Below are 21,154 nucleotides of genomic sequence, written 5' to 3' on the forward strand. Positions count from 1 at the left end.
GAATGACAGATGAAGGAGGTGAAGAATATTCGTGCAGATAACTCTAATTTCCCAAATTGTTTGTGGTTAATCAACTGAGATAATAGATCTGGGTTATTTTGGCCCACATTAGGACGGGAAGTAAAAACAGAACATTAAATAAACGTGTCCAGACTCCATATTTGCTCTATATGAGCCTATAACAGAGTTATTGTGGATATTTTTGCTTAAATTGATCTACCCAAATATGCTCTGAAAACAAGACGCCTTGTATTTTTTTTTTTATGAAAGTGCATGTAAAAAATAAAATGAAATAATGAGATGTCATATTTATATGTTCATTTGGCGTGGTTGCAGTATTGAGAACGTCCCCTTATCAGGACATAACAGGAGACAATCATCCATGAGGAAAGGCGCACTGACAGGCACGCTGAGCGTAATCACGTCACTTGACGTACCCGGAACTGTGGCCACGTCGTCAAGCAAGCCTATTTTTTTTCCCCAGGATGGCGAAGTCATGACCCGCCCTACGCTGCCTCTGATTGGCTAGTACTCATTTCCTTCATTGGTTGGGTTGGTTAGGTTTAGGAAGGAATATCAGGATAAGCCAATCAGGGGCAGAGTAGGGCGGGTTATGACTTCGCCGTCCTAGGATAAAAACATATCGCGGACCGGACAGGGACCAGAAAACCAGGAAGCTTTTCATTTGTTTTATTATTCTACGGTACTCATCCCTCAGAAAACCAAACAGTAAGTGAATTAAAGACAACTTAATCCGCTAACAATGATAACGTTGGTTTGTTAGCAGTGTCTGTAACATTTAGCTGTGAAATCACCAGTTTGTGACGTGTGTTAATATAATTTAAGACAGTTAAAGTGAGTCAGAGTTAGTTAGGTTTGTCATTCAATGATATGCTTCAGTTTATTGAGCTTATCGTTGTACTAGACAGCTGTACATGTGGCTGCTGTAATTTGCTGCAAACTTTGCCCTCTTCTTGCTCTTTGGCATTTTATGGAAAAGTTTAGTCAATTCGTTGCTTTCAGCTGCTGTTTTTACACCGAGGAAAGACATATTTATATGTTTTCATTCATATGTATTCTTAAAACAGCTGTGTTTTCTCTGGCAGAAATACAACTTCTATCTCTGCTTTGAGTGTATTTTAGTGACCATTCAGGGAGAAGATTTATCCCAAAACATTACAAAGCTCTTTCTGTCAGTCATAATATATCATATAAATCAATATACCCTCACTGGATGTGTGCAGAACAATTACATTATACTTCATATGTCTGTTTCAGTGAATCAGGTGTAGGACACGTAAAATAAACTTCCCAATAGTGTATAAACTAGTTAGCTCTTCCTCAACCAGCTAAAACATCACACATTTATGCATCAATAATAATAACCCTATAACATGATAATATACTCTAACTTTGCTGTATGATGAATTCTTTTACATGTCAAAGTGGATGTATATTTTGCTGATAATACCAATGTGCTTTTGAGATTTTGAATGCAGGACTTGTACTACTAATGAAGTGTTTTTACATTGTGATAGTGATGAGGGCAAACAAAGCTTTCTGAAACACTGGATCAATATGAAGCAACTGCATTGAAAATGGTTCACTGTTTCGAAGCATTTGATACAGTCAAAATGACATCATCTGCTGGGCCGGTGTCGGTATTGCATTTGTATGGATGAATTAAATCTGAGACCGAGATGAAACCGTCAGAATATAAATTGTCTTACTGCTTTCTTTATAATTATTTTGTTCAAAGTAAAGTCTATATTATTAGAAGTGATCACCTTTAAACAGAGTCTACAGCTCTGTTCTTAAATACTGTGGTAGATTGAGAAGCACCCTGTATCTTCTTTTTTGATGGACAGCTTTATTGAAGCAATTATACAACAAGTTTACAACGCCTTACGTATACAATTTGAGTTTACAATCATAAGTACGCCCGGCGAGACTAAAGGTTGTTGTAAAAACAATAATAAAGAAAAGTTAAATAAATATCTTGTAAAGTTTACTGTGGTTATAAGTTTTAACAGCTTTTTTGTTTGTACACTCAGATAATGAAGAAATGTATTGTTCGATATGGACAGTCAGCACTAAAAAGTTTGGCTTTTTACTTAAGAATTTAGATTTATGAACATAAAATATGGTCAAAATAATAAAAGTAAATTAATCAGATAGCACTTTGAACAGAGACTACTGTCATATTCAGTGAATCACATCCTCTATCCAAAACCAGTGCCACACCTGTCTGATAAGAATGTGATATAACAAGGTCTCGTTTGGGATGGTCACTTAGCGTGGTGACGCAAGACATTGAAACATCTTTGCTGCGATACTTTCGCTAATACATCCATGCTTTGGCTTTTAAAGGTCAATAGTCTGCTTCAATTGTAACATCACTACATTGTGGTACTGCTAGTTTTACTTAAATAAAGCACCTGAGTTCTTCCACCACTGACTGTTGCGTGTGTTTTGTTTTTATGATGTGTTTCAGCGATGGCCCAGTTTCAGGAAGTATCAAGACAGTCCAGCCTGCACCCTAAGCCTGCAGGGTTGGTTTTGCAGTATGGCACCGCTGGTTTCAGGACTAACGCCAAACAGCTGGACCACATCATGTTCAGGATGGGACTGCTGGCAACACTCCGCTCCAAAAAGACAAAAGCCACCATCGGAGTTATGGTCACTGCATCTCACAACCCAGAGGTGTGAGAGTAATACTAACTTCTCCTTCTGTCTCACCCATGATGGTCTATGATACATATTATAATAAGACATATTTTGGATTTCATGATGAACCTTTCCAGTTAAAATCTTTTGGCTTCATGATGTTTAAAATAGGCAGGATTCACCTCTAGCTGTCTGATCTTATGTGTCTTTCCTCCTCCAGGTAATTTTACATGATCCTACCAGTTTAGACTGTCATCAGGTAATACTCAGACTCTACCTTTTCCTGTCTCTCTCTTTTATTTTTGGACTTGTGTAGGAGGACAACGGGGTGAAGCTCATTGACCCCATGGGGGAGATGGTGACACCGGCATGGGAGGGCTACGCCACCCAGCTGGCCAACGCAGAGCAGGAAGAATTGCTTACTGCTCTGAAGGACGTTATAGAGAAGGAGGCCATAAACATGAGCCAGGAAGCGAACGTGTTTGTAGGCAAAGACACCAGGTAATATGATGATTACTAATTTTTTTCTAATTTAATTGATATACACAAATGACATTCAGCTAATGGGTAAGACTAAAAAAAACACCAGGTAGACTTTTTAAAAATGTTGTTGTAGTGGCTCTCCTAAAACTTGAATGCTCTTCTTGCTTTTGAATCTAGCGGAAATATAGATTTTTTTGCCATAACAGGCTGTTAAACCTACAGATTTTTCTCTCTTGGCATATGTCCTTATGATTAACTATGATGTGTATTCTCTAACAACAGGAGCAGCAGCGCCAGCCTTTCACAAGCAGTACTGGATGGAGTGTCTGCTCTCAGTGGTCACAGCAAAGGTTTGGTTTATTAAACTGAGTGTATCCTCTAAATTTTGTTGTTTGCTTGTCTAGTTTTATTAATTTCTCAGTTGCTCTCTTCTCACTATTTACTTGTCTTTTCATTCAATCAGACTATGGATTGGTAACCACCCCACAGCTCCACTTCATGGTCTGTTGTCAGAACACTCTGGGCAAATATGGAGAGGCCACAGTGGACGGATACTACAACAAACTCTGCCAAGCTTTCATTCAGCTCACCAAGAGTGTAAGAAATCATGGCGTGTCATTATTGTGTTCTTGTGCCTTCAATCGTGTACTGTATGTTTGTGTGGGCGTGTGTGTGTTTTTGGAATTTATCCATCCATCCTTTCTCCTTTCATCCGTCTTTTGCTCTCTGGTAGGCGTCCAACCGTACAGACGACCAGAAGCACCTCTGTGTGGACGGTGCTAATGGCATCGGGGCTCTGAAGGTGCGTGAGATGGAGAGACACCTAAAGACGGAGCTGCAAATTTCCCTCTTCAACGACGGCAGCAAAGGGAAGCTAAATCACGAGTGTGGTGCCGACTTTGTCAAAGTGCAGCAGAAACCTCCAACAGGTAGGAGCGAGCTTTTTAGACACGTGTAGAGGAAGTTTTTGATAAGCAGGTGCAGATGGAGGTGAACAATGTGTTAAAGTAGGTTTTTATCACCAACATCCTTTATGTACTGACTAAGTATGGACTCATAAACAAACTACCAACAACAGCAAATATGATAACTGTTTGTGTGGTTTTCTTATTTAAAATCATAGATGCAGTACTTGACCACAAGTAATGATTTTTTTTTTGGCATTTTACTAATGTTTGTACAGTGACGTTAAACTTTTACAAATCCATCAACACCAGTGGTAACAGTTGAAGCCTCAGTTATAATTTCTGTGTCTCTGTAATCGTAATTTTTGAAACATTTTTCAGATAAATGTATAAAGTATGTCCAAGGGAAATTTTGAAATTAAAAAGAGAGATGGTGTTTTCAGTTATCACTTCAATAATTTATCTCTCTCTCTCCCCCCTCCTCCTTCTGTCTGTGTGAAGGCATTAAGACAAACGCAGGTGAGCGATGCTGCTCATTTGACGGTGATGCTGACCGAATAATTTATTACTACACCGACTCTGAAGGACGATTTCACTTGCTGGATGGAGACAAGATCGCCACACTCATCAGCACTTTCCTTAAAGAGACGCTCACAGAGGTGCACACTCTCACGTACCAACATGTAAACAATAAATAGGCACATACACACAAATATTAAATTGTGTTTGTGTTCATACAGGCGGGCCTAGACTTGAAGATAGCAGTGGTGCAAACCGCTTATGCTAACGGAAGCTCGACACACTATCTGGAAGACACTATGAAAGTGAGCAAACACACACAAACTTGTATCTTTATATTTATTTAAAGAAGTTAGTGCTAACATACCTTCATGTGTCTTAGGTAATAGTGAGGTGCACTAAGACTGGAGTGAAACACCTGCATCATGCAGCGCAGGAGTTTGACACTGGTGTCTACTTCGAGGCAAATGGCCACGGGACCGTGAGTAAACAGACACACTCAGACAAATGATGTCAAGCACCTATCATCACCATTCTAGCACCAAAACAATAGCCCTTTCTTTCTGTGTCTAAGCTGCGGTACAGTGTGTCTGTTGTCATTATTAAATTATTAATTAAGTTTTAACATTACAGCGTGTGATCGTGTGTTTGTGTTGTGGTCAGGTGTTGTTCAGCAAGGCGGCTGAAGAGAAGATCCAACAGCTGGCTGAAAATCCCAACACCGATGACAAGAGGAAGAGAGCAGCTCTCCTGCTGCAGAACACGATTAATGTCATCAACCAGGTAAACACACTCACACACACATCGAACCAAGGTATGAAAAGAAGCAAAATCATGTAAAGACTGTGTCTCTTTGTTATGTTGCTGAGTAATATTTTGTGTTTTTATCTTCCGAAGACTGTAGGTGATGCCATTTCTGACATGCTGCTGATTGAGGCTATATTAGCCATCAAAGGTATGACTGTCCAGCAGTGGGATGCCATCTACAGTGACCTGCCAAACAGGCAGCTTAAAGTCAAGGTACATACACATTTATGGATGACTTTTTTGTTTTTCTTTGCCCTTCACAACAAAACAGCATTACTCAAAGTTCTAACAGCCTTAATAGTCCTTTTTTTTTTACAGAGGACGTTGAGAATTTCAGCTTGAATTCTTTGTAAAACTATTGCACTAAATTAATCAATCAGCTTTCTCTAACCTTGGATCAGAACTTCACATCCTGAAGAAATCCTTCTGAAACTGATACAGTGGCAGTTTTGAAATTATATTATTATAGCTTAATAAGGCCTCTTTCTCTGACTTTGATCAACAGCATATCTTACTTAAAATATTATTTAAGATGAGTTCTCGAAATGTTCCAAACAAGTCCTTAATAGACAAAAAAAAGTACTTAGCACTGAGTGCGATAACCTTCTTTCTTAGATCTAGTGCGGTTTCACTTCAGGGAACTGTAGGAGAGCAGATTTTGACAGCTTTTATGTGTGACTTTGAAGGCTTTTATTGTACTGAACTTATCTGTACTCATCTTCAATGTCAAACGTGACTTTGTTCTGCAGGTGTCAGACCGCAGGGTGATCGACACAACAGATGCAGAGAGACGGGCAGTGAGCCCAGCAGGACTACAGGAGGCCATTGACAGCTTAGTGAAGAAATACAGACTGGCCCGCTCCTTTGTGAGACCCTCTGGCACAGAGGACGTGGTCAGAGTTTATGCCGAAGCAGAAACTCAGGTGAGAATTCCTCTTCTTCTGTGTTCTGGAAAATTTTCTGTGCTTGGCCTTTATTCTCTGACATATGCAGCTATAACTGTGCAAAAAAATACCTCTGAATAGAAGTTCAGTTGCTCTCATATTGTGTTTTTTGTTTCAGGAGAGTGCTGATGCCCTGGCACATGAAGTCAGCCTTGCAGTATATCGCATGGCAGGTGGAGTGGGAGATGAACCCAGGCCGCTGCACTAGAAACACTTATGCACACAATGTTGACCCATCAATATGTGATTTTTTTAAAAATGCAATTCCAGTTGATAACATCATTTTCTACAGTCATAATATATCAAAATATCATGGTTTTTATTTTGATAAGGTGCCAAATCATTTTGTACTGTTAATTGCACTTGGTTCTTCACTCCGATTTCTATTTTTCTGTATTTCTATGTCAAGATATGGGGGACACTGGAACACAATGAAAAGGTTTTATGTTACATTAAGTAATGGTACTCTTGGCTTGTTATTGCATCTCAAACAGGCTGTCATGTGCCTAAAAATAACGAGTTAATTTGTAACATAAATAAGCTGCTATACTGGATATCATATATATCATAATTATTAATTTCTGTTCCTGGGAGGTTTTATTGTGGGTTTCAATAAACATTTGATCATACTGTAACTTCCTACTACAGTTGAAGTAAGGAATTTTCAAATTAAAATGGTGAAATTGAAGGTTTACATGAATGTTGGGTAGATTATTAAATAAATAATGCAAAAAGAGAAAACAACACTTATGACTGCACGCATCTTTTGATTGAAATGAAAACCATAACCATGATTGCTTGTTGTTTATTTTTCGTTACTTTGAAAGACACATTCCTGACACACAGGAGGAGTTACAGAGTAGAGAGGCTGACAAAGAGTTAGGAACAGGCAGAGCAGAGCGACGGGACACAGTGCTTATCTCTCTTAGTGAAAAGTCTCAGTGGAAAATGCAAAATTTCTTAAAATGGGTGTATGTTATTTGTGTACAAGTTGGAAATTCCTCTCATTGCTGCACAATGTGTTTTTTTCTTAAAATCAATATTGAATTCTAAGATTTAAAAGCACTGGAAAAAACCTAAATAACATGAAATGAAACATGTACAGTATATAGTCAGTAAGGGTCGCTCAGGTCTATTCTTCTATATCGTCAGCTGCTCCAGAAATGGTGATGGTGCGCTCCTGTGTGTTGCTCTCATAAGTGTCCTCTTCTGTCTTAACTGTTCTGGGAGGATGGGTAACAGGTAGAGAAATAAGATTAAGACAGATTACTGTATCGGTTGGCTACTGAGATTCAACTGAAAAGTGTTACAAATAAGTTGTAATAGACATTCTCTACCTGATGAGCAGAGTCTTCCTCTCAGATGTCTCAGTTGCCTGCTTCTCTAAGTTACCATCTGTCTGGGTGTCTCCACTTGCACTTGGAGCTTTCTCTGCCCCTTTTCTGGCTGTGTCACCAACGGCGGAGACTGAAGCTGAAGCAGCATGCAGATTGACACTGGAAGTCAGAGGCAGGGCTCCAGTCAAGGACAGGTGACGGACCGTGGTGCTCAGACGACTGTCCTCTCCCTCGATCAGTTTCCTGCCAAATAAAGAGAAGCAAGTGAAGTTTAAAAGAATGTGGCATACAAAACTAAAAATACCCTGTTTGCAGTCCCAGCTTATATTTTCTACTAAATGTAAAACAATCAGGATACCTTCTGGATATGGCATTATGATCTGCTTACAACCTGAGGCTGTGCTTTGTTTACCTGTAGGTGGTGATCTCAATCTCTAGAGCCATCTTGACATTCAGTAGGTCCTGATATTCACGCAGCAACAGAGCAATCTTCTCCTTGGTCATCCTCAGATCCAGCTTAATCACGTCTATACGCTCCTGTAGCAATGGAATAAGTTTTAGGATGAGAAAATGTCCAAAAATCATCCTTTATATTCATTAAGAAAATGTGATATGCAACCTACTGTGAAAACTGAATTGCATCAGTGCAACACCACATCAAGTCAGTTTACTTGCCTCCAGATCTTCCTCCTTCTTCTTGTATTTCTCCACCATGTCATGGATCTGAGCCTTCAAATACTCATTCCTTGTTGTCAGTGTATCCAATTCACGTTCCTTGTTGAGGATCTACAGACACATACACACTCATTTTTAGGATAGGAAGAGGTATTACTATCCATGAACGAGAACAGGAAATTCTCACAATACTCACATCCTTCTTATAGCTTGCGATTTCCTCTCTCACACTGCGAACACTTTGGATGTGTTTGGTGGAGGCGTTGTTCAGGTCCTGAAACTTTGTCTTGTACCAAGTGTCCATTTCCTGAAGAAAAATAGTTTAATAATCTATGTTAACTCCTTTGAGTAGCCTTGCATATTCTTTCTTGCATGTTGTTTGTAGAGATTCAAGATTCAATACTTTGTTGCCATAAAACTTAGTTGTTAGGAATTTGCCTCATCGTGCTCATGACAGAACAACAATCACAGCATAACAGTTAAGACACATAATAATAAAATAAAAAACACATAACTCCCATCCCATAAAACATTACACACAGTCCAAGAGGAAAGTCTAGTGCAAAAAATAAAATGTCAGGTGCTTTAAAATACAGTTAGTGTTTTGATTTCATAAAGTGCTGATGCAGAATTGGGGAGCCATTTAGTAATTGAATGGTTCTGCAGTAAGTGCTGTTAAGGAAATGGGATGTCTCCGTTTTAATGGCCCAGAGCCTTTTTCCTGAGGGGAAAATTATTAAGAGGGGGTTGGCAGGGTGCGTGGTGTCCTGTCGTCCTTTTAGACCTTTGCACTGTATGCGGGTCTCGTATATGTCAGAGATGGGAGTGAGTTTGCAGATGATGAATTTTGAGGCAGAGCAAACAGTTCTGTCTGGCTGCTTCCACTGCTGAGCTGTGGAGTTGCAATACCACAGAGATGTAGGAAAGGTGAGATCGCATCACATTCCCTCTCTGGACATCCTAAACTTTTTGGTGTCTTTGGTGGGCTTTCTTCATGATGCAGATCGAGTTGTCATCCCATTTTAGAGAGGAGAAGATTGTTGTTCCGAGAAACTTAAGGCATCAATGGTTCAAGATGTGTGAGCAAAGAAGAAGATTTGAAGTGAACATGATGTGGCTTCAAGGCTGTGCCATACCTGTAGGTTTTTGGCAGCGATGCTGTCGTACTGAGATTGGATCTGTTTGAGAGAAGAGGAGAGGTCTGGGAGACCAAAGCTCATGGCCACTTTGGAGTTTGCTGAATAGATCTCCTGCATCAGCTCCTCAATTTCCTTTCAGTGGATCACAAACCACAGAGAGAGAAAGATGATGTTTTATACAACTTAAGTAATATAACTCAAAAGGTATAAAAGATGATTTTAAAACATCATGGGCACAGTATTTAACCTGGAATGGGGTTAAGTAATGGAAACGTTGCTTTATGTTGTTAGGAAAGGTTCACTTCACCAATCTGCACTACAGGTTAATCACAGCTTTCCCCATTAGCTTCCTATGTGCCCTTCACACTATGCTGATAATTGCCATGTTTACAGTGTTACTCACTCTATCCATCAACAAGGTCTCGGTTTAAGTAAAACCTGTCATAACGATAATTACCAGCTCATTAAACCATTAATGACAAAATGAATGGCATGCCAGCCACCAGCCACTGACTCATTTACACAGTGTGCTGATGGTCAGACAGGTGGACAGACACACATGTTACCTCCTTATGAACTCTCTGCAGGAAGGCAAGCTCAACCTCGAGGTTTTCCAGCTGCTTCTCCAACGCAATCTGTACTGAGGTGGCTTTATCCACATCCTAGGACATAAGGTTTGGGTTATGTGAAATAAAAAATAAGCCTTCTCCTAAATTACAACTTTGGATAACTTTTTGATTCAAAGTTGGGAAAAGCTAGACTTTCCACTGAGCCTTACCGGACGGAGAGCCTCAATCTCCTGCTCCGTCTTCTTCCTCGACTCAACAGCCTCATCATATTTGATCTTCAGCGTGTCCAACTGGCCCAACATAGCCTCCTTGGCTGCCAAAGACACATCCTGTATAGACCCGGTTGTTACAAGGAAAAATTAAGTCGATAATGGGGTGAAATGTTACCACAGAGGCTGGCTTCTCAACTAGTTAGAACAACATGCCATGATCTAAATGTGTTGTAGTCATGATATACAGTCTTCCTCACCCTCTGGATTCTTATTTGCTCAGCGTCCCTGTGGAGTTCCTTCAGCTGTGATTCGTATAGCTGCATGAGGCCTGATGGCCTGACATAGCGGCTCTTCAGGTCCTCAATCTCAGCCTCCAGTCGCTTGTTTTGTGACTCCAGTGTGCGGACCTACAGGAGGAAAGATATAGGTCTACCTAATGATTACAAGTTCATGTCATTATGGGCTAAAGACCCAAAGAGGTCAGGGTGGGAAAAGCTAAAAAAGGAGTCAGATTTCAAAGTTAAGATGTCAAGTAATGAAAATAATGATGATTAATGTGATATTTAAGAAGTGACATATGACAGCAAATGTATAAATGTGTGCCTGTGTGTGTGGTTGGGGCTTCTTGCCTTTTCAATATACGCTGCCAGGCGGTCATTGAGAGCTACCATCTCCTGCCTCTCATTGGTTCGAGTCATCATAAAAGCCTGGTTCTCTGCTGCAGCCGCATCCAAGTCCAGCTTTGGCTCGAGCCCCATGGACATACCAACGCACAACGTTCCCATACTCACACTGCTGTAGACAGGACCAGAAAAGGATATTTAGACAATAAATTATTGTTTTCATTTTATACATTTTTTTCCATTTCAAGTAGAGTTTATTACTCAATGTGTTGCTTCACACACATTCACAACTTGGCGTTGCCATTTGAGCAGCTTAACTGTGGTTTCATGTGCCTTGCTCAAGAGTGGGAGTTAACTAGTCTAGTCCAGGTTTTCCTGGCCAGTCTGTGATTAAAATTTCCTATATTATCCTCCCATAATTTCACTACCTTTTACATCAGTTGCTCATCACTCATTACTCTGTGCACCCAAACTTTACCAATATGAATCATCTTTCATTAAAGCTGAATAGTGAACCAAAACCTGATCACAAATGTAGTGATTTTCAATTAAGTAATTAATTGTTGCATAAGTTTTACATTCAAACATATATACCTTCACACTCTGCAAAGCTTAAATGATATAGGTGACCCACCTGGTCATGCCAGACTTGGAGGTGGCCCTGAGCCCCATTGTTTTGTCACTTCGGGTGAAGCTGGCCGACCGACGACGGGTCTCCCTGCGAGTGGGAGACGGACTGGACACCCGGATCTGGTAGACAGGAAGAGCCTCCAGGGTGCCTTCGAAATGACGGCGGTACGAAGACATCCTCTCTGGACTACGGCTCATGTTGACGCTTCTGTATCTGCTGTAACTGTAACTGGAGGCTGGGAACTGGTCACTTCCACTTTCAAGGGGTCTTTATAAGCTCAGCCCTTCCCTCAACACTACTTGAGAGGAATGTTGAACCTTCCCAACCCCAGAGTAACGGTCCTTGCAAACATCTATCAAGGTCACGTCAAGAAATGAACTTACTGCAAAGACGACTGCAAGAATCTTAATTTTACGGCGTAATTAAATTTAACAGGGGTTTACGAATGTTTACATAATTAAGCTGCACATTCACGTACAGTGGTGCGTGTGCATTAAGTCAGTGGTTCTTAAAGTGGGGTCCAGGGACCCCCAGGGGTCCTTGAGGGGGTTCCAAGGAGCCCCCAGCAAAAAGGGGAATCATTTATTCCCACTATAATTCCATCCATAAGTAACACAATGACAAAATGCATGACTATTTTGATCATGGGTTTCATACACTTACTGTAATAAAACCTTTAAAAGCAAAAACCTTATCAAATGGGGGTCCGTGGTCTTATTTGTGTCGGTTTAGGGGTCCTTGTCGTGCAAAAGTTCGAGAGCCACTGCATTAATATTAATGAAGCGGGGGATGGGGGGGTGATCTCATCTCATAGCATGTCCATTATTTTATCGATGAAATTATGAAAACGTGTCTTCCGGGATTTAAAACAAAAGCAGACGTGTAAATATTTCTTTTGCGATAGTTTGACTGGCGGAAACAAAAATCCGGAACCATGCTATTAAGGCCGCCATCATTCACCGGAAGGCTTTTTATGTTACTCTAGTGTCTGCTTAGCATAACTACTTTATCTGTGATATCCACTACTTCTTTGTAGGAAAGTAATATAGATTTTAAGTGTAGTTCTCTACCTCAACTGCTACGATATGGCGGGAAACTTCTGGCAAAGCTCTCATTAGTAAGTTTTAATTAAAAATATGACGTGTTACATCTTTATTTTATAGACGATCATCTTTGTTGTGAGGCCTAGCGTTAGCCTCTGCGATGAACTCTTGCTACGATTAAAATGGTTATATAGATAAAAAGACAACTAGAAAGGCTTTAAAAATAAAGACAATGTTTAAAACATCAATTACACTAGTTTTTGATTTACTTGTCATGCTTCGCGACAGCAAAATAGTTACCGTCAACAAACTAGAGGTCTGAATATCCTGTTGTGCTACCCGCTAGCTTGGATGTTTTCAGTTTCACTAACCAGCGTTAGCAGTGGGATAACTGATAATTACCATTATTTTATCTTTCAAAGTCTCCAGTGGGTGCTGGATAAGCAGGACCTAATGAAAGAGCGCCAGAAGGACCTGAAGTTTCTCTCAGAAGAGGAATACTGGAAGCTGCAAATCTTCTTTGCTAATGGTATTTACATTTGTCTAACTGTGTACATACTTGAGATTCTGCACTCATCAGTTCCAATACCTGTTACTTCCTTTATATTTAATAAAACAGTGCCATGATGTGTACTAGTCCAACTGGTAATTGATCAAGTGTATTATTAAGTGTAAGAGAAATGTAAAATATTCTGTGCTTGTACCTTGTTGACATTCTGTCTTGTTATTATAATCAAACAAAAATTATAGTTTAAACAAGTCAGTCTGTGTTATGTTAAATTATTCTCTTCCATCTCTCTCAGTCATTCAGGCTTTGGGGGAACACTTGAAGCTGCGGCAGCAGGTTATTGCTACTGCAACTGTGTACTTCAAACGCTTCTATGCCAGGTAAAGAAACAGTAGAGCATCGATGTGTCAATGTAATATTAAAATCTAATAATTTATAATATTAATATATGAAGTGGTGTCAGACTAGATTTCATTAGGGACTTTCATTATAGTAATATAGTTGTACAGCTTAAATGTTGCCCCCTTTTGCCATTGCAGCTGCACTACATTCAGGTGATCTGACATATATCTGACTTTTTTGTTTGAATAGGTGAACATAAGTTCTACATTACTATGATTTTTTTCCTAAAACATTATCATCCACACCTATTTTCGATTAGAACATCATATAAATGCACTATTGTATTGTCCAAAATATATGACATTATTGATTGTGAGGTATTTGATAATGTAAACATAACACAGGCCAAGTTGATGCTTTGAGCTAGTAGGCCCTTTTCCTTCAGTCAGTGTTAGATTATTGTAGCTCTGAGTATGTATTAGGATCTTTATTGTGCATTTTTTTTCCTGACATTCCTAAATTTTACTCGTAGAATCCAACGGAAAATCAGACAAAAGCTTTATCTCTTTATGTTTGCAGGTATTCCCTGAAAAGCATAGATCCGGTGCTCATGGCTCCTACCTGTGTGTTCCTGGCTTCAAAAGTTGAGGTATGGACGCAAAACAAGAATTTTACGGTCGCACATTTTTAGCATCTGAAATGAATAAATTGTGAACAAAATACAAATCCATAGAGAGCCTGTGGTTTCCGTTTCTTTTACCTATTTGAATTAATTCCCTTGCTGCTGTATTTATCTGATCTGACCTCAAACGTGTCCCTTTAGGAATTTGGAGTTGTGTCCAATACCAGACTGATCTCTGCTGCAACATCTGTGTGTAAGTGACATTCATTAATGTATTTTCCTAGACATGAAGATAGCACCAGTGTAACCCAAAGTACAAATCTCCCAAATTGTATTATTATAATATTATAATGTTTTGTTTTTCTCAAACAGTGAAAACAAGATTTTCCTATGCCTTCCCAAAGGAGTTCCCTTACAGAATGAATCATGTAAGTAAAATGCCTTTGTAACAGTTTAAATTATAGGCATTTAGATGCTGTTGTCCGTAGGAACTTACACCAAGTGCAAAGTGTAAATAAGCATTAAAAGTAACATTTATGAAACAGTAAATGCAACAACATACTGAAGACAAGTAAAGTAAAATAAAATCACCCAGCTAGAAGTCATAATAATACAATGACAAGGACAAGTGCCTTATTAGAGTGTTCAGATGTGTGTTTGAGGAGTGCGTGTGACGACACTAATTGATTATTTTCTCAATTAATCGATCACTCATAAAATGGCGAAAAACGTGAATCACCATTTCCCAAAGAAAGACACAACCTAAAATGTCTCGTTTTGTCCCGCTCAACAGTCCACAACCCAAAGATATTCAGTTTTCTATCATAGAGGACTAAAGAAACCAGAAAATATTCATATTAAAGAAACTGGAACCAGAGAATTTTGGCATTTTTTCTTAAAAAATAACTCAAAGCAATTAATCAATTATCAAAGTAGTTTGCGATTAATTTTCTTTCAAATCTAAATCTAATTGTTGACGCTTTAAACTCAAGTAAAGTGCACACATGCTAAAACAATAAAAAAAAAGTAGACATAATTCACTTGCTCAAATAAACCATATGTCAGTGAATCGAATGTGCTAGACGTTAAACACATAACTGTTTTCCTGCTTCCTCTGCAGTTATTTATGCACTGCAGTGCCACATTACAGCATGCCAAGATCCCCTTACACTGTATCACAATGTTGCCACGTCGGTGTCTACCAATACGAGAGATTCCACAACTATTGTTCACACACCTACGATAAAATCTCTGTCGCTGTGGAGGATGGTTTCGGCCATGGCTGTCATCCAGCGTGAACGTATTAGTTCTGCGCAGCATCTCTCACTGTAGTATGAAGTGGCGTGCGCGGCCAGTATTTTATTTATCCACCATTTCCACATAGTTGCTAGGACGTCACCAGGGCTGTTCTGACACACTGTCCAGAAAGCTGTGCAAATTATTATTTACAGTGAGCCACCTCGGAGCGATAAAAAGGAGGGAGGGGTTCACACAGAAGAGAATGAGTTAGCGGGGTGCTGCGACTCTCAAACATATTTCATGTCTACTCTCTGGAGACATAGTAATTGGGGTGGTGGCACCGAGACAGATGAGGGCCACGATAACAGCCGCAGTGTTTAAAAGGTTAATTCAATTTGTGTCAAAGAAGGAGGGAAATTATGTTGTCTTTCTTTTAGCAGTAGCAGACAACATATGTGACTGGGAAATGTTGTATCTGTGCTCCTTTTATCTGTTGATGTAAAAAGAAATTAAAAGCAAAATATAGATTTTAGTAGATCTAAATATTTGATATAATATGATTTAATGAAGTAGTGTTAGTGACACATGTTGTCACATGAAAATAGATGCCCTACACACTCTAAAGGAGACATCATAAACTGCCCAAAGAAACCTATCATATATGAAACACTATTTTCTGACTGACAAGAGTGTATTTTTATGTGAGAGAGCTCAATAAGAAGTGGTCGTCTGTGTTTTCTTTCAAAGCTCGTAGAAATAGGGTCTGTTTAAATGCTCTGACATGTTGGATGTTGAGTATAATCCTACTTTGTATCTTTGCAGATATTAGAGTGTGAGTTCTACCTTCTGGAGTTGATGGTGAGTGGAGAGAGCTTTCTACATCTGTTACCGTACTGTCGGCCGCATTTTCACTTGATTGATTGAAAGATTACTTGATTGTTGATGTGGTTTATATTTCAGGACTGCTGCCTGATAGTGTACCACCCCTACAGACCGCTGCTGCAGTACGTGCAAGATATGGGACAGGAGGACATGCTGCTGCCTCTGGCCTGGTAGGTTTTGTCTGTGTACTTTTTATCCATGTGTCTCTTTTGTGAGTAGAAATGACCTGGTAACATGAAAAATAATTAGAAGCAATTTAGCTATTTTTGTAGCCTTACTCTCTGGTGTCATCTGTCTATACCAGGCGAATAGTGAATGACACATACAGGACAGATCTGTGCCTGCTCTACCCTCCCTTCATGATCGCCCTAGGTAAGATTTGTTCCCATGTATTTCTCATTGCGGCTTCACATAAAATTTATCAGATGTAACGTGATCAGTTCTTCCGCTTTTTCCTCCCACAGCCTGTCTGCATGTCGCCTGTGTGGTGCAGCAGAAAGATGCCAGACAGTGGTTCGCAGAGCTCTCTGTTGACATGGACAAAGTAAGATTGGTCACTACTGCACATTTAGCTTCACTATACCTTCTTTACAATGTAGGTCACTGTTGTTATTGGTCTACTTTCCTGCGTTGTAACTGCACTTTGTAGACGAGGTTTTGCTTACAGCTGACTTCAGACACGAAGCTCATAGTGTCATACATGCACAGACTGAGCATTTATAATAAATAATGGGTATGTATAAATATTTTAACATGAGAAAAGTTAAATAATGATTGAATTGAAGAACATTGCGTTCCAGCCACACAAGCCAATTCACTATGACAGATTCATTAAACTAGTGGTGAAATTGTAGTGGAGGTGATGTGATGTGCCTCTGAAAATATGCAGTTTGAGCACTTGAAGATTTTTCATTGTTTGTAGTCCAACTGAAGGGCCTTGTAGGCAGTGCAAATGCATAACTTGTTATTTTGATGTGACTGTAAAGTCCTAATGTTATTATAAAGAATGCAAATTATGCTGTTTATTCCAAAAGTATTAAATAATGATTATTGTTATGGTTGTCTAAAAATAGTCAGAATTATAGTTGAATTTCAACAAATAAAGTAGGTTGCTAAGTGAGACATGAGTATTGGCAGTAAAGGAAACATATTTTCACTATTATGTAGACAAGAGTGGAATTTTGTGTTTTTACAACAGTTTAAAAAGCAGCTGAGTCACTTAAACCTGAGCTGTTTTAGAAAAATTCATCTCTTTAAATGGATATGTTAATCTAAAGCATAAAGTTAGTTTATATTTATTGTATAACATGTTATAGAAAGGGATCAATTTTGCTTTACATTTTCGAACTTCTTTTGTATGGAGCAGCGGCGGTTAAACCTGAATTAACTTTATGTGTTTTCTATTAAGATCCTGGAGATTATCCGAGTCATTCTGAAGCTCTATGACCAGTGGAAAAATTTTGACGACAGGAAGGAGATAGCTGCTGTGCTGAACAAGATGCCTAAACCCAAACCACCTCCAAACAGGTAAATCTGACTTGGTTGTGTACGAAAAGCCGGTCATCACATACAGTATATATATGTTTTCTTTGATAGATTCTGTCTTTTTCAAGTAAAATATACAGTAAATCAAGTCTAGTAAATTGTTTGAACCATATATATGATGATGTCAGACTGAATCAAACTTTAACCTACTTGCAGACAACCAGACTGGGTTTTTATCATGTTTTCCCAAACATGATAAATGTGACACATTTACAATTTATTCCCGACAGCTAAATTAATGTTATGACAACAAAAAAAAGACCCACTAAATATTGTGTACTGCACTGATGTGTCGTAATATAATGTGCATAAAGTTTTTCAAGAGAGAAATAAAGAAATAGTCTCTTTTAGCACTTTTTTCAAATTATATTTTACTGTAAATGTGTAAGTGGCCGATTTAGTGAGGAAGTGTGCCAATTTTACACATCAGAGTCTGTTAATAGGTCTCGGGGAGTAACACTGCATATGTGAACAGGCTGTGGCATAAATTGCCTGAAATAATGTAAATTGAGACCTGTATCACGCTCCTCATCTCTGGTTGAGCTGCATTGTGGGTAATGTAGGCGCCAAGTTATGACAAGAAGGAAGAACACATGGAATAAATAAAGGTTCTGTCTAGTTCTGCTGCATCAATTCTGTTTTTTAAATTGTTCATCTTGAGTCCAACAATATTATGGTGCAACACTAAATCGATGGAGTACTCTTATAAGAGCGCTCCCAGCACTATGTCGCTTATTTTGGGGAAACCTGACACTCTGTCATATATCTCAGTGAAACGTGTGTAATCATTTTCTCCATCTGTCTCGCTGTCCTGTCTCCAGTGAGAGTGACCAGAGCTCCAACGGGAACCAAAGCAACTCCTACAGCCAGTCTTAGCACGGCGCCTGTATTTCCCCTGGATTCCATAATGTCGATGCAGAGAGAGGTTGATCATTTTTTTTAAAACGTCACACAGCACAACCTTCGTGATGCCATCTCCGACTTACACCCCCCCCACCCACCACCACCACCACCACCAACCAACTCTTGAGAGTCATGTCTTCACTTTACCCTGATCATTATGGGTTCATGGATTTAGGAAGCAGCCACACAAATGCCTGCAGTGAACGGCAGATCAGGCAGTTGTGTTGTCTTGATGAGGCCACTCTACTCCGCTCCAGACTTGAAATGAACTAAAACTGAGGAACAAAAGGGGGAAGAGGGGAGCTGGGAGTGTGGGGTAAACTGATGGGAGAACTGTGGGGGTGGTGGTGGTGGGGGGGGGTTTACAGATGTGATGAATCAGTAGAAACATGTCATTGTGATGATCCTGACATCCTTGAACAGCCCAGAGGAGCAAGTCGTTTCTCATGGAGCTCCGCGGGATTCGAGAAAACTTGATCACAAGTACTGTGTGTGTGTGCGTGCGTGCGTGCGCGTGTGTGTGTGTACAACATGTGAGAGGCCAGTCTGGGTGGGTTTTCATTCCTCAGGGACCATAGTAGTCTTCTCTACTCGTGTCTGTACGTAAAAAATGATTTGATACTGTGCTGTTTTAAAGAGTGGTTTTGATTGGATATCACCCCCGTACAACTGTGACGTGATTGGATATCCCTGCCCTCTGCGGTCTGTGCTGGTTGATCATGAACGGTGCGAGGAAAAATCCCAAGAGAGGCTCTTCGTTTAAGGTTTATATTAGCTCTTTGAATTCAAGATTTTACTGTTTTTGAATCATGACGACTCCACCTCCTCCCTCCCCGTTCGCTCTTTCATTTTGTAAATAGCCTTCCGCTTCTATTCATTTATTTTTATCGTTCATGTTTTTGCTTAATTAAGGAAAAATTCAATGGAAATCATGAGCTGGTTCTGCTTTGAACTCTGCGCTTCAGATGAAAGTGCCCCTGTTTGTGTCACTGTCATGATGCTGTTCGCCTGCTGCAAAGCTTTTTCTTCATTTTATTGTATTTTCTTTTTCATTTATTCCACTTTAGTTGTAGAATATGTATTGTGTAAATCTATTTTTTTGAAAACTTTTATTTCAGTTTGTCAGTAAAGGCAAATAACAATCGTTCTAAATTAGTCTGCTCTGGTTGTACATTCTTATTTGTATGTACCTCCTGCCATCTCTTAAATCAGTGAATTGTGGCAATATGTGTGTCTATATTTTTGTGATGTAACACAGTGAGATCTGTGTGTGTGTGTGTATGTATGTGTGTGTGGCTGTACTAAAAACAAGGTGCTTGAAAGCCTAACAGAATAATAGCTGCTGGTTACAGAGAAAACCCCTCATGCAAGCACATCGTCCCATTCAGGTGTAACATATATCTTAGGGGTGGATTTTATTGCAGTACTTGGATGCATCTTTTTTTGTTTTCCTCAGTGGCTTCATATACTGTACACTTAAGCTCTATCACTGTTGAAAAAGCAAGCCGAATAGGTACATAAACATCTTGTTAACGGCCACTTTTTCATACTAAAGTGGAAGCCACTGAGGCGAGTTTGAAGCGTCCTCGTTCAGCTCTGCCTTCTGGCGTTTTCCTGCCCTTCAGCAGGCTCCATCTGTTACATGACTGTTCACATGAGCGGGAATACAAATAAAAGGGCTTCACCCCACTTAAATATTCCTTCTAGTTTTGATCAAAAAAATCACCCAACATTGTTTTATCAAATACTACTTGAAAGTCTATGTTTATCATTTTATCAATTATGGTAATAAAATGTATGGTGTGCGAAACAAAGCGGCTTACTGCTGTTGTGTTCACATAGTGTATGTAATGGACCTCATGGGAAACCTCAAGCCTGTTACAAAAGTCTCATACAGTTCGTTTACCTAACTTCAATGTCAACTCAATGTAGTGGCAGTGGTGGGACCCCTAGTGGTAAATATAAAGGACATGTGACAGATTACATATATTAGTTTTGATAGAAAAAACTCTGCATATGTTTAATAACAGAGAGCTTGTAGATGATATTATGCAAAATCTATTACAAAATGTGCTGTTTTTATAATTAAGAAATCTCAAGTACTTAATTCTCTGAACAGTATCTGAGGATGTATTTTCCAGTAGTTGCCTCTAGGTGTTGGTACCAAGAGGTACAGTCAGTCCCCGTGACGTCACTTTAGCTGTGTAAAGCCAGCTGAAAAAAACATTACTGCTTACTGCTGGAGCATTTCTCCATCAAAATAAAACCCACTCTTTTAATGGTGTAGTACTTTCATCAAATGTCTTATAGATGGCAAAACATAAGGTAAAAATAATATCCGCAACAGTTTCAGTCATTAATTAAAGTCCATTAACATTGAGTTTTCTGAATAGATATTTTCAGATTTCTGTACGAGTCTAATGCACATTTGCAGATGTTTCTACACATACACAAATCTTGATAGGCTTGCAAATCTGAGTACACATTTCGCGATTTCATGTACATTTCAGTTCGCATTTGAAAGTTATTTTACTGATTACACACACACACAGATTGACA

General features: G+C 39.3%; 3 protein-coding genes across 3 annotated transcripts; 2 read left to right on the forward strand and 1 right to left on the reverse strand.

The window, feature by feature from the left end:
• Positions 1 to 583: 583 nt before the first annotated feature.
• On the forward strand, positions 584 to 7,071 carry pgm3 (phosphoglucomutase 3). Its single transcript, XM_067571596.1, has 13 exons — positions 584 to 729; positions 2,495 to 2,703; positions 2,984 to 3,168; positions 3,433 to 3,500; positions 3,614 to 3,747; positions 3,884 to 4,079; positions 4,557 to 4,714; positions 4,796 to 4,879; positions 4,957 to 5,055; positions 5,238 to 5,357; positions 5,472 to 5,594; positions 6,131 to 6,304; positions 6,444 to 7,071. Exons 2-13 carry the CDS (start codon positions 2,497 to 2,499, stop codon positions 6,531 to 6,533), a joined length of 1,638 nt encoding a protein of 545 aa, XP_067427697.1. The 5' UTR covers positions 584 to 729; positions 2,495 to 2,496; the 3' UTR covers positions 6,534 to 7,071.
• A 43-nt stretch (positions 7,072 to 7,114) lies between these two features.
• On the reverse strand, positions 7,115 to 11,718 carry ngs (notochord granular surface). The gene is made up of 11 exons (XM_067571600.1): positions 11,515 to 11,718; positions 10,887 to 11,052; positions 10,515 to 10,664; positions 10,255 to 10,374; positions 10,043 to 10,138; positions 9,474 to 9,608; positions 8,534 to 8,644; positions 8,338 to 8,448; positions 8,075 to 8,199; positions 7,663 to 7,905; positions 7,115 to 7,548 (listed from the first exon to the last, which is right to left on the reverse strand). Exons 1-11 carry the CDS (start codon positions 11,706 to 11,708, stop codon positions 7,458 to 7,460), a joined length of 1,542 nt encoding a protein of 513 aa, XP_067427701.1. The 5' UTR covers positions 11,709 to 11,718; the 3' UTR covers positions 7,115 to 7,457.
• A 772-nt stretch (positions 11,719 to 12,490) lies between these two features.
• ccnc (cyclin C) lies at positions 12,491 to 20,409 on the forward strand. Its single transcript, XM_067571599.1, has 12 exons — positions 12,491 to 12,628; positions 12,977 to 13,083; positions 13,358 to 13,442; positions 13,984 to 14,053; positions 14,228 to 14,279; positions 14,399 to 14,454; positions 16,088 to 16,123; positions 16,226 to 16,317; positions 16,452 to 16,519; positions 16,612 to 16,691; positions 17,556 to 17,674; positions 18,514 to 20,409. Exons 1-12 carry the CDS (start codon positions 12,597 to 12,599, stop codon positions 18,566 to 18,568), a joined length of 852 nt encoding a protein of 283 aa, XP_067427700.1. The 5' UTR covers positions 12,491 to 12,596; the 3' UTR covers positions 18,569 to 20,409.
• The last annotated feature ends 745 nt before the right edge of the window (positions 20,410 to 21,154 follow it).

This window comes from Thunnus thynnus, chromosome 18, assembly GCF_963924715.1.
Source record: "Thunnus thynnus chromosome 18, fThuThy2.1, whole genome shotgun sequence".
NCBI classification, from domain to species: domain Eukaryota; kingdom Metazoa; phylum Chordata; class Actinopteri; order Scombriformes; family Scombridae; genus Thunnus; species Thunnus thynnus.

Bases quoted from the DNA above. Each gene is read 5' to 3' on its own strand.
- pgm3 (XM_067571596.1), top strand. From the start codon at position 2,497: ATGGCCCAGTTTCAGGAAGTATCAAGACAGTCCAGCCTGCACCCTAAG. The intron at 3,169-3,432 runs GTAATATGATGA...CTCTAACAACAG, and splicing joins TTTGTAGGCAAAGACACCAG to GAGCAGCAGCGCCAGCCTTT. The intron at 5,595-6,130 runs GTACATACACAT...TTTGTTCTGCAG, and splicing joins ACAGGCAGCTTAAAGTCAAG to GTGTCAGACCGCAGGGTGAT.
- ngs (XM_067571600.1), bottom strand. From the start codon at position 11,708: ATGAGCCGTAGTCCAGAGAGGATGTCTTCGTACCGCCGTCATTTCGAA. The intron at 10,665-10,886 runs GCAAGAAGCCCC...TTCCTCCTGTAG, and splicing joins TGGCAGCGTATATTGAAAAG to GTCCGCACACTGGAGTCACA. The intron at 8,645-9,473 runs GTATGGCACAGC...ATTTTTCTTCAG, and splicing joins TCGCTGCCAAAAACCTACAG to GAAATGGACACTTGGTACAA.
- ccnc (XM_067571599.1), top strand. From the start codon at position 12,597: ATGGCGGGAAACTTCTGGCAAAGCTCTCATTA. The intron at 14,455-16,087 runs GTAAGTAAAATG...GTATCTTTGCAG, and splicing joins TCCCTTACAGAATGAATCAT to ATATTAGAGTGTGAGTTCTA. The intron at 16,124-16,225 runs GTGAGTGGAGAG...TTTATATTTCAG, and splicing joins TCTACCTTCTGGAGTTGATG to GACTGCTGCCTGATAGTGTA.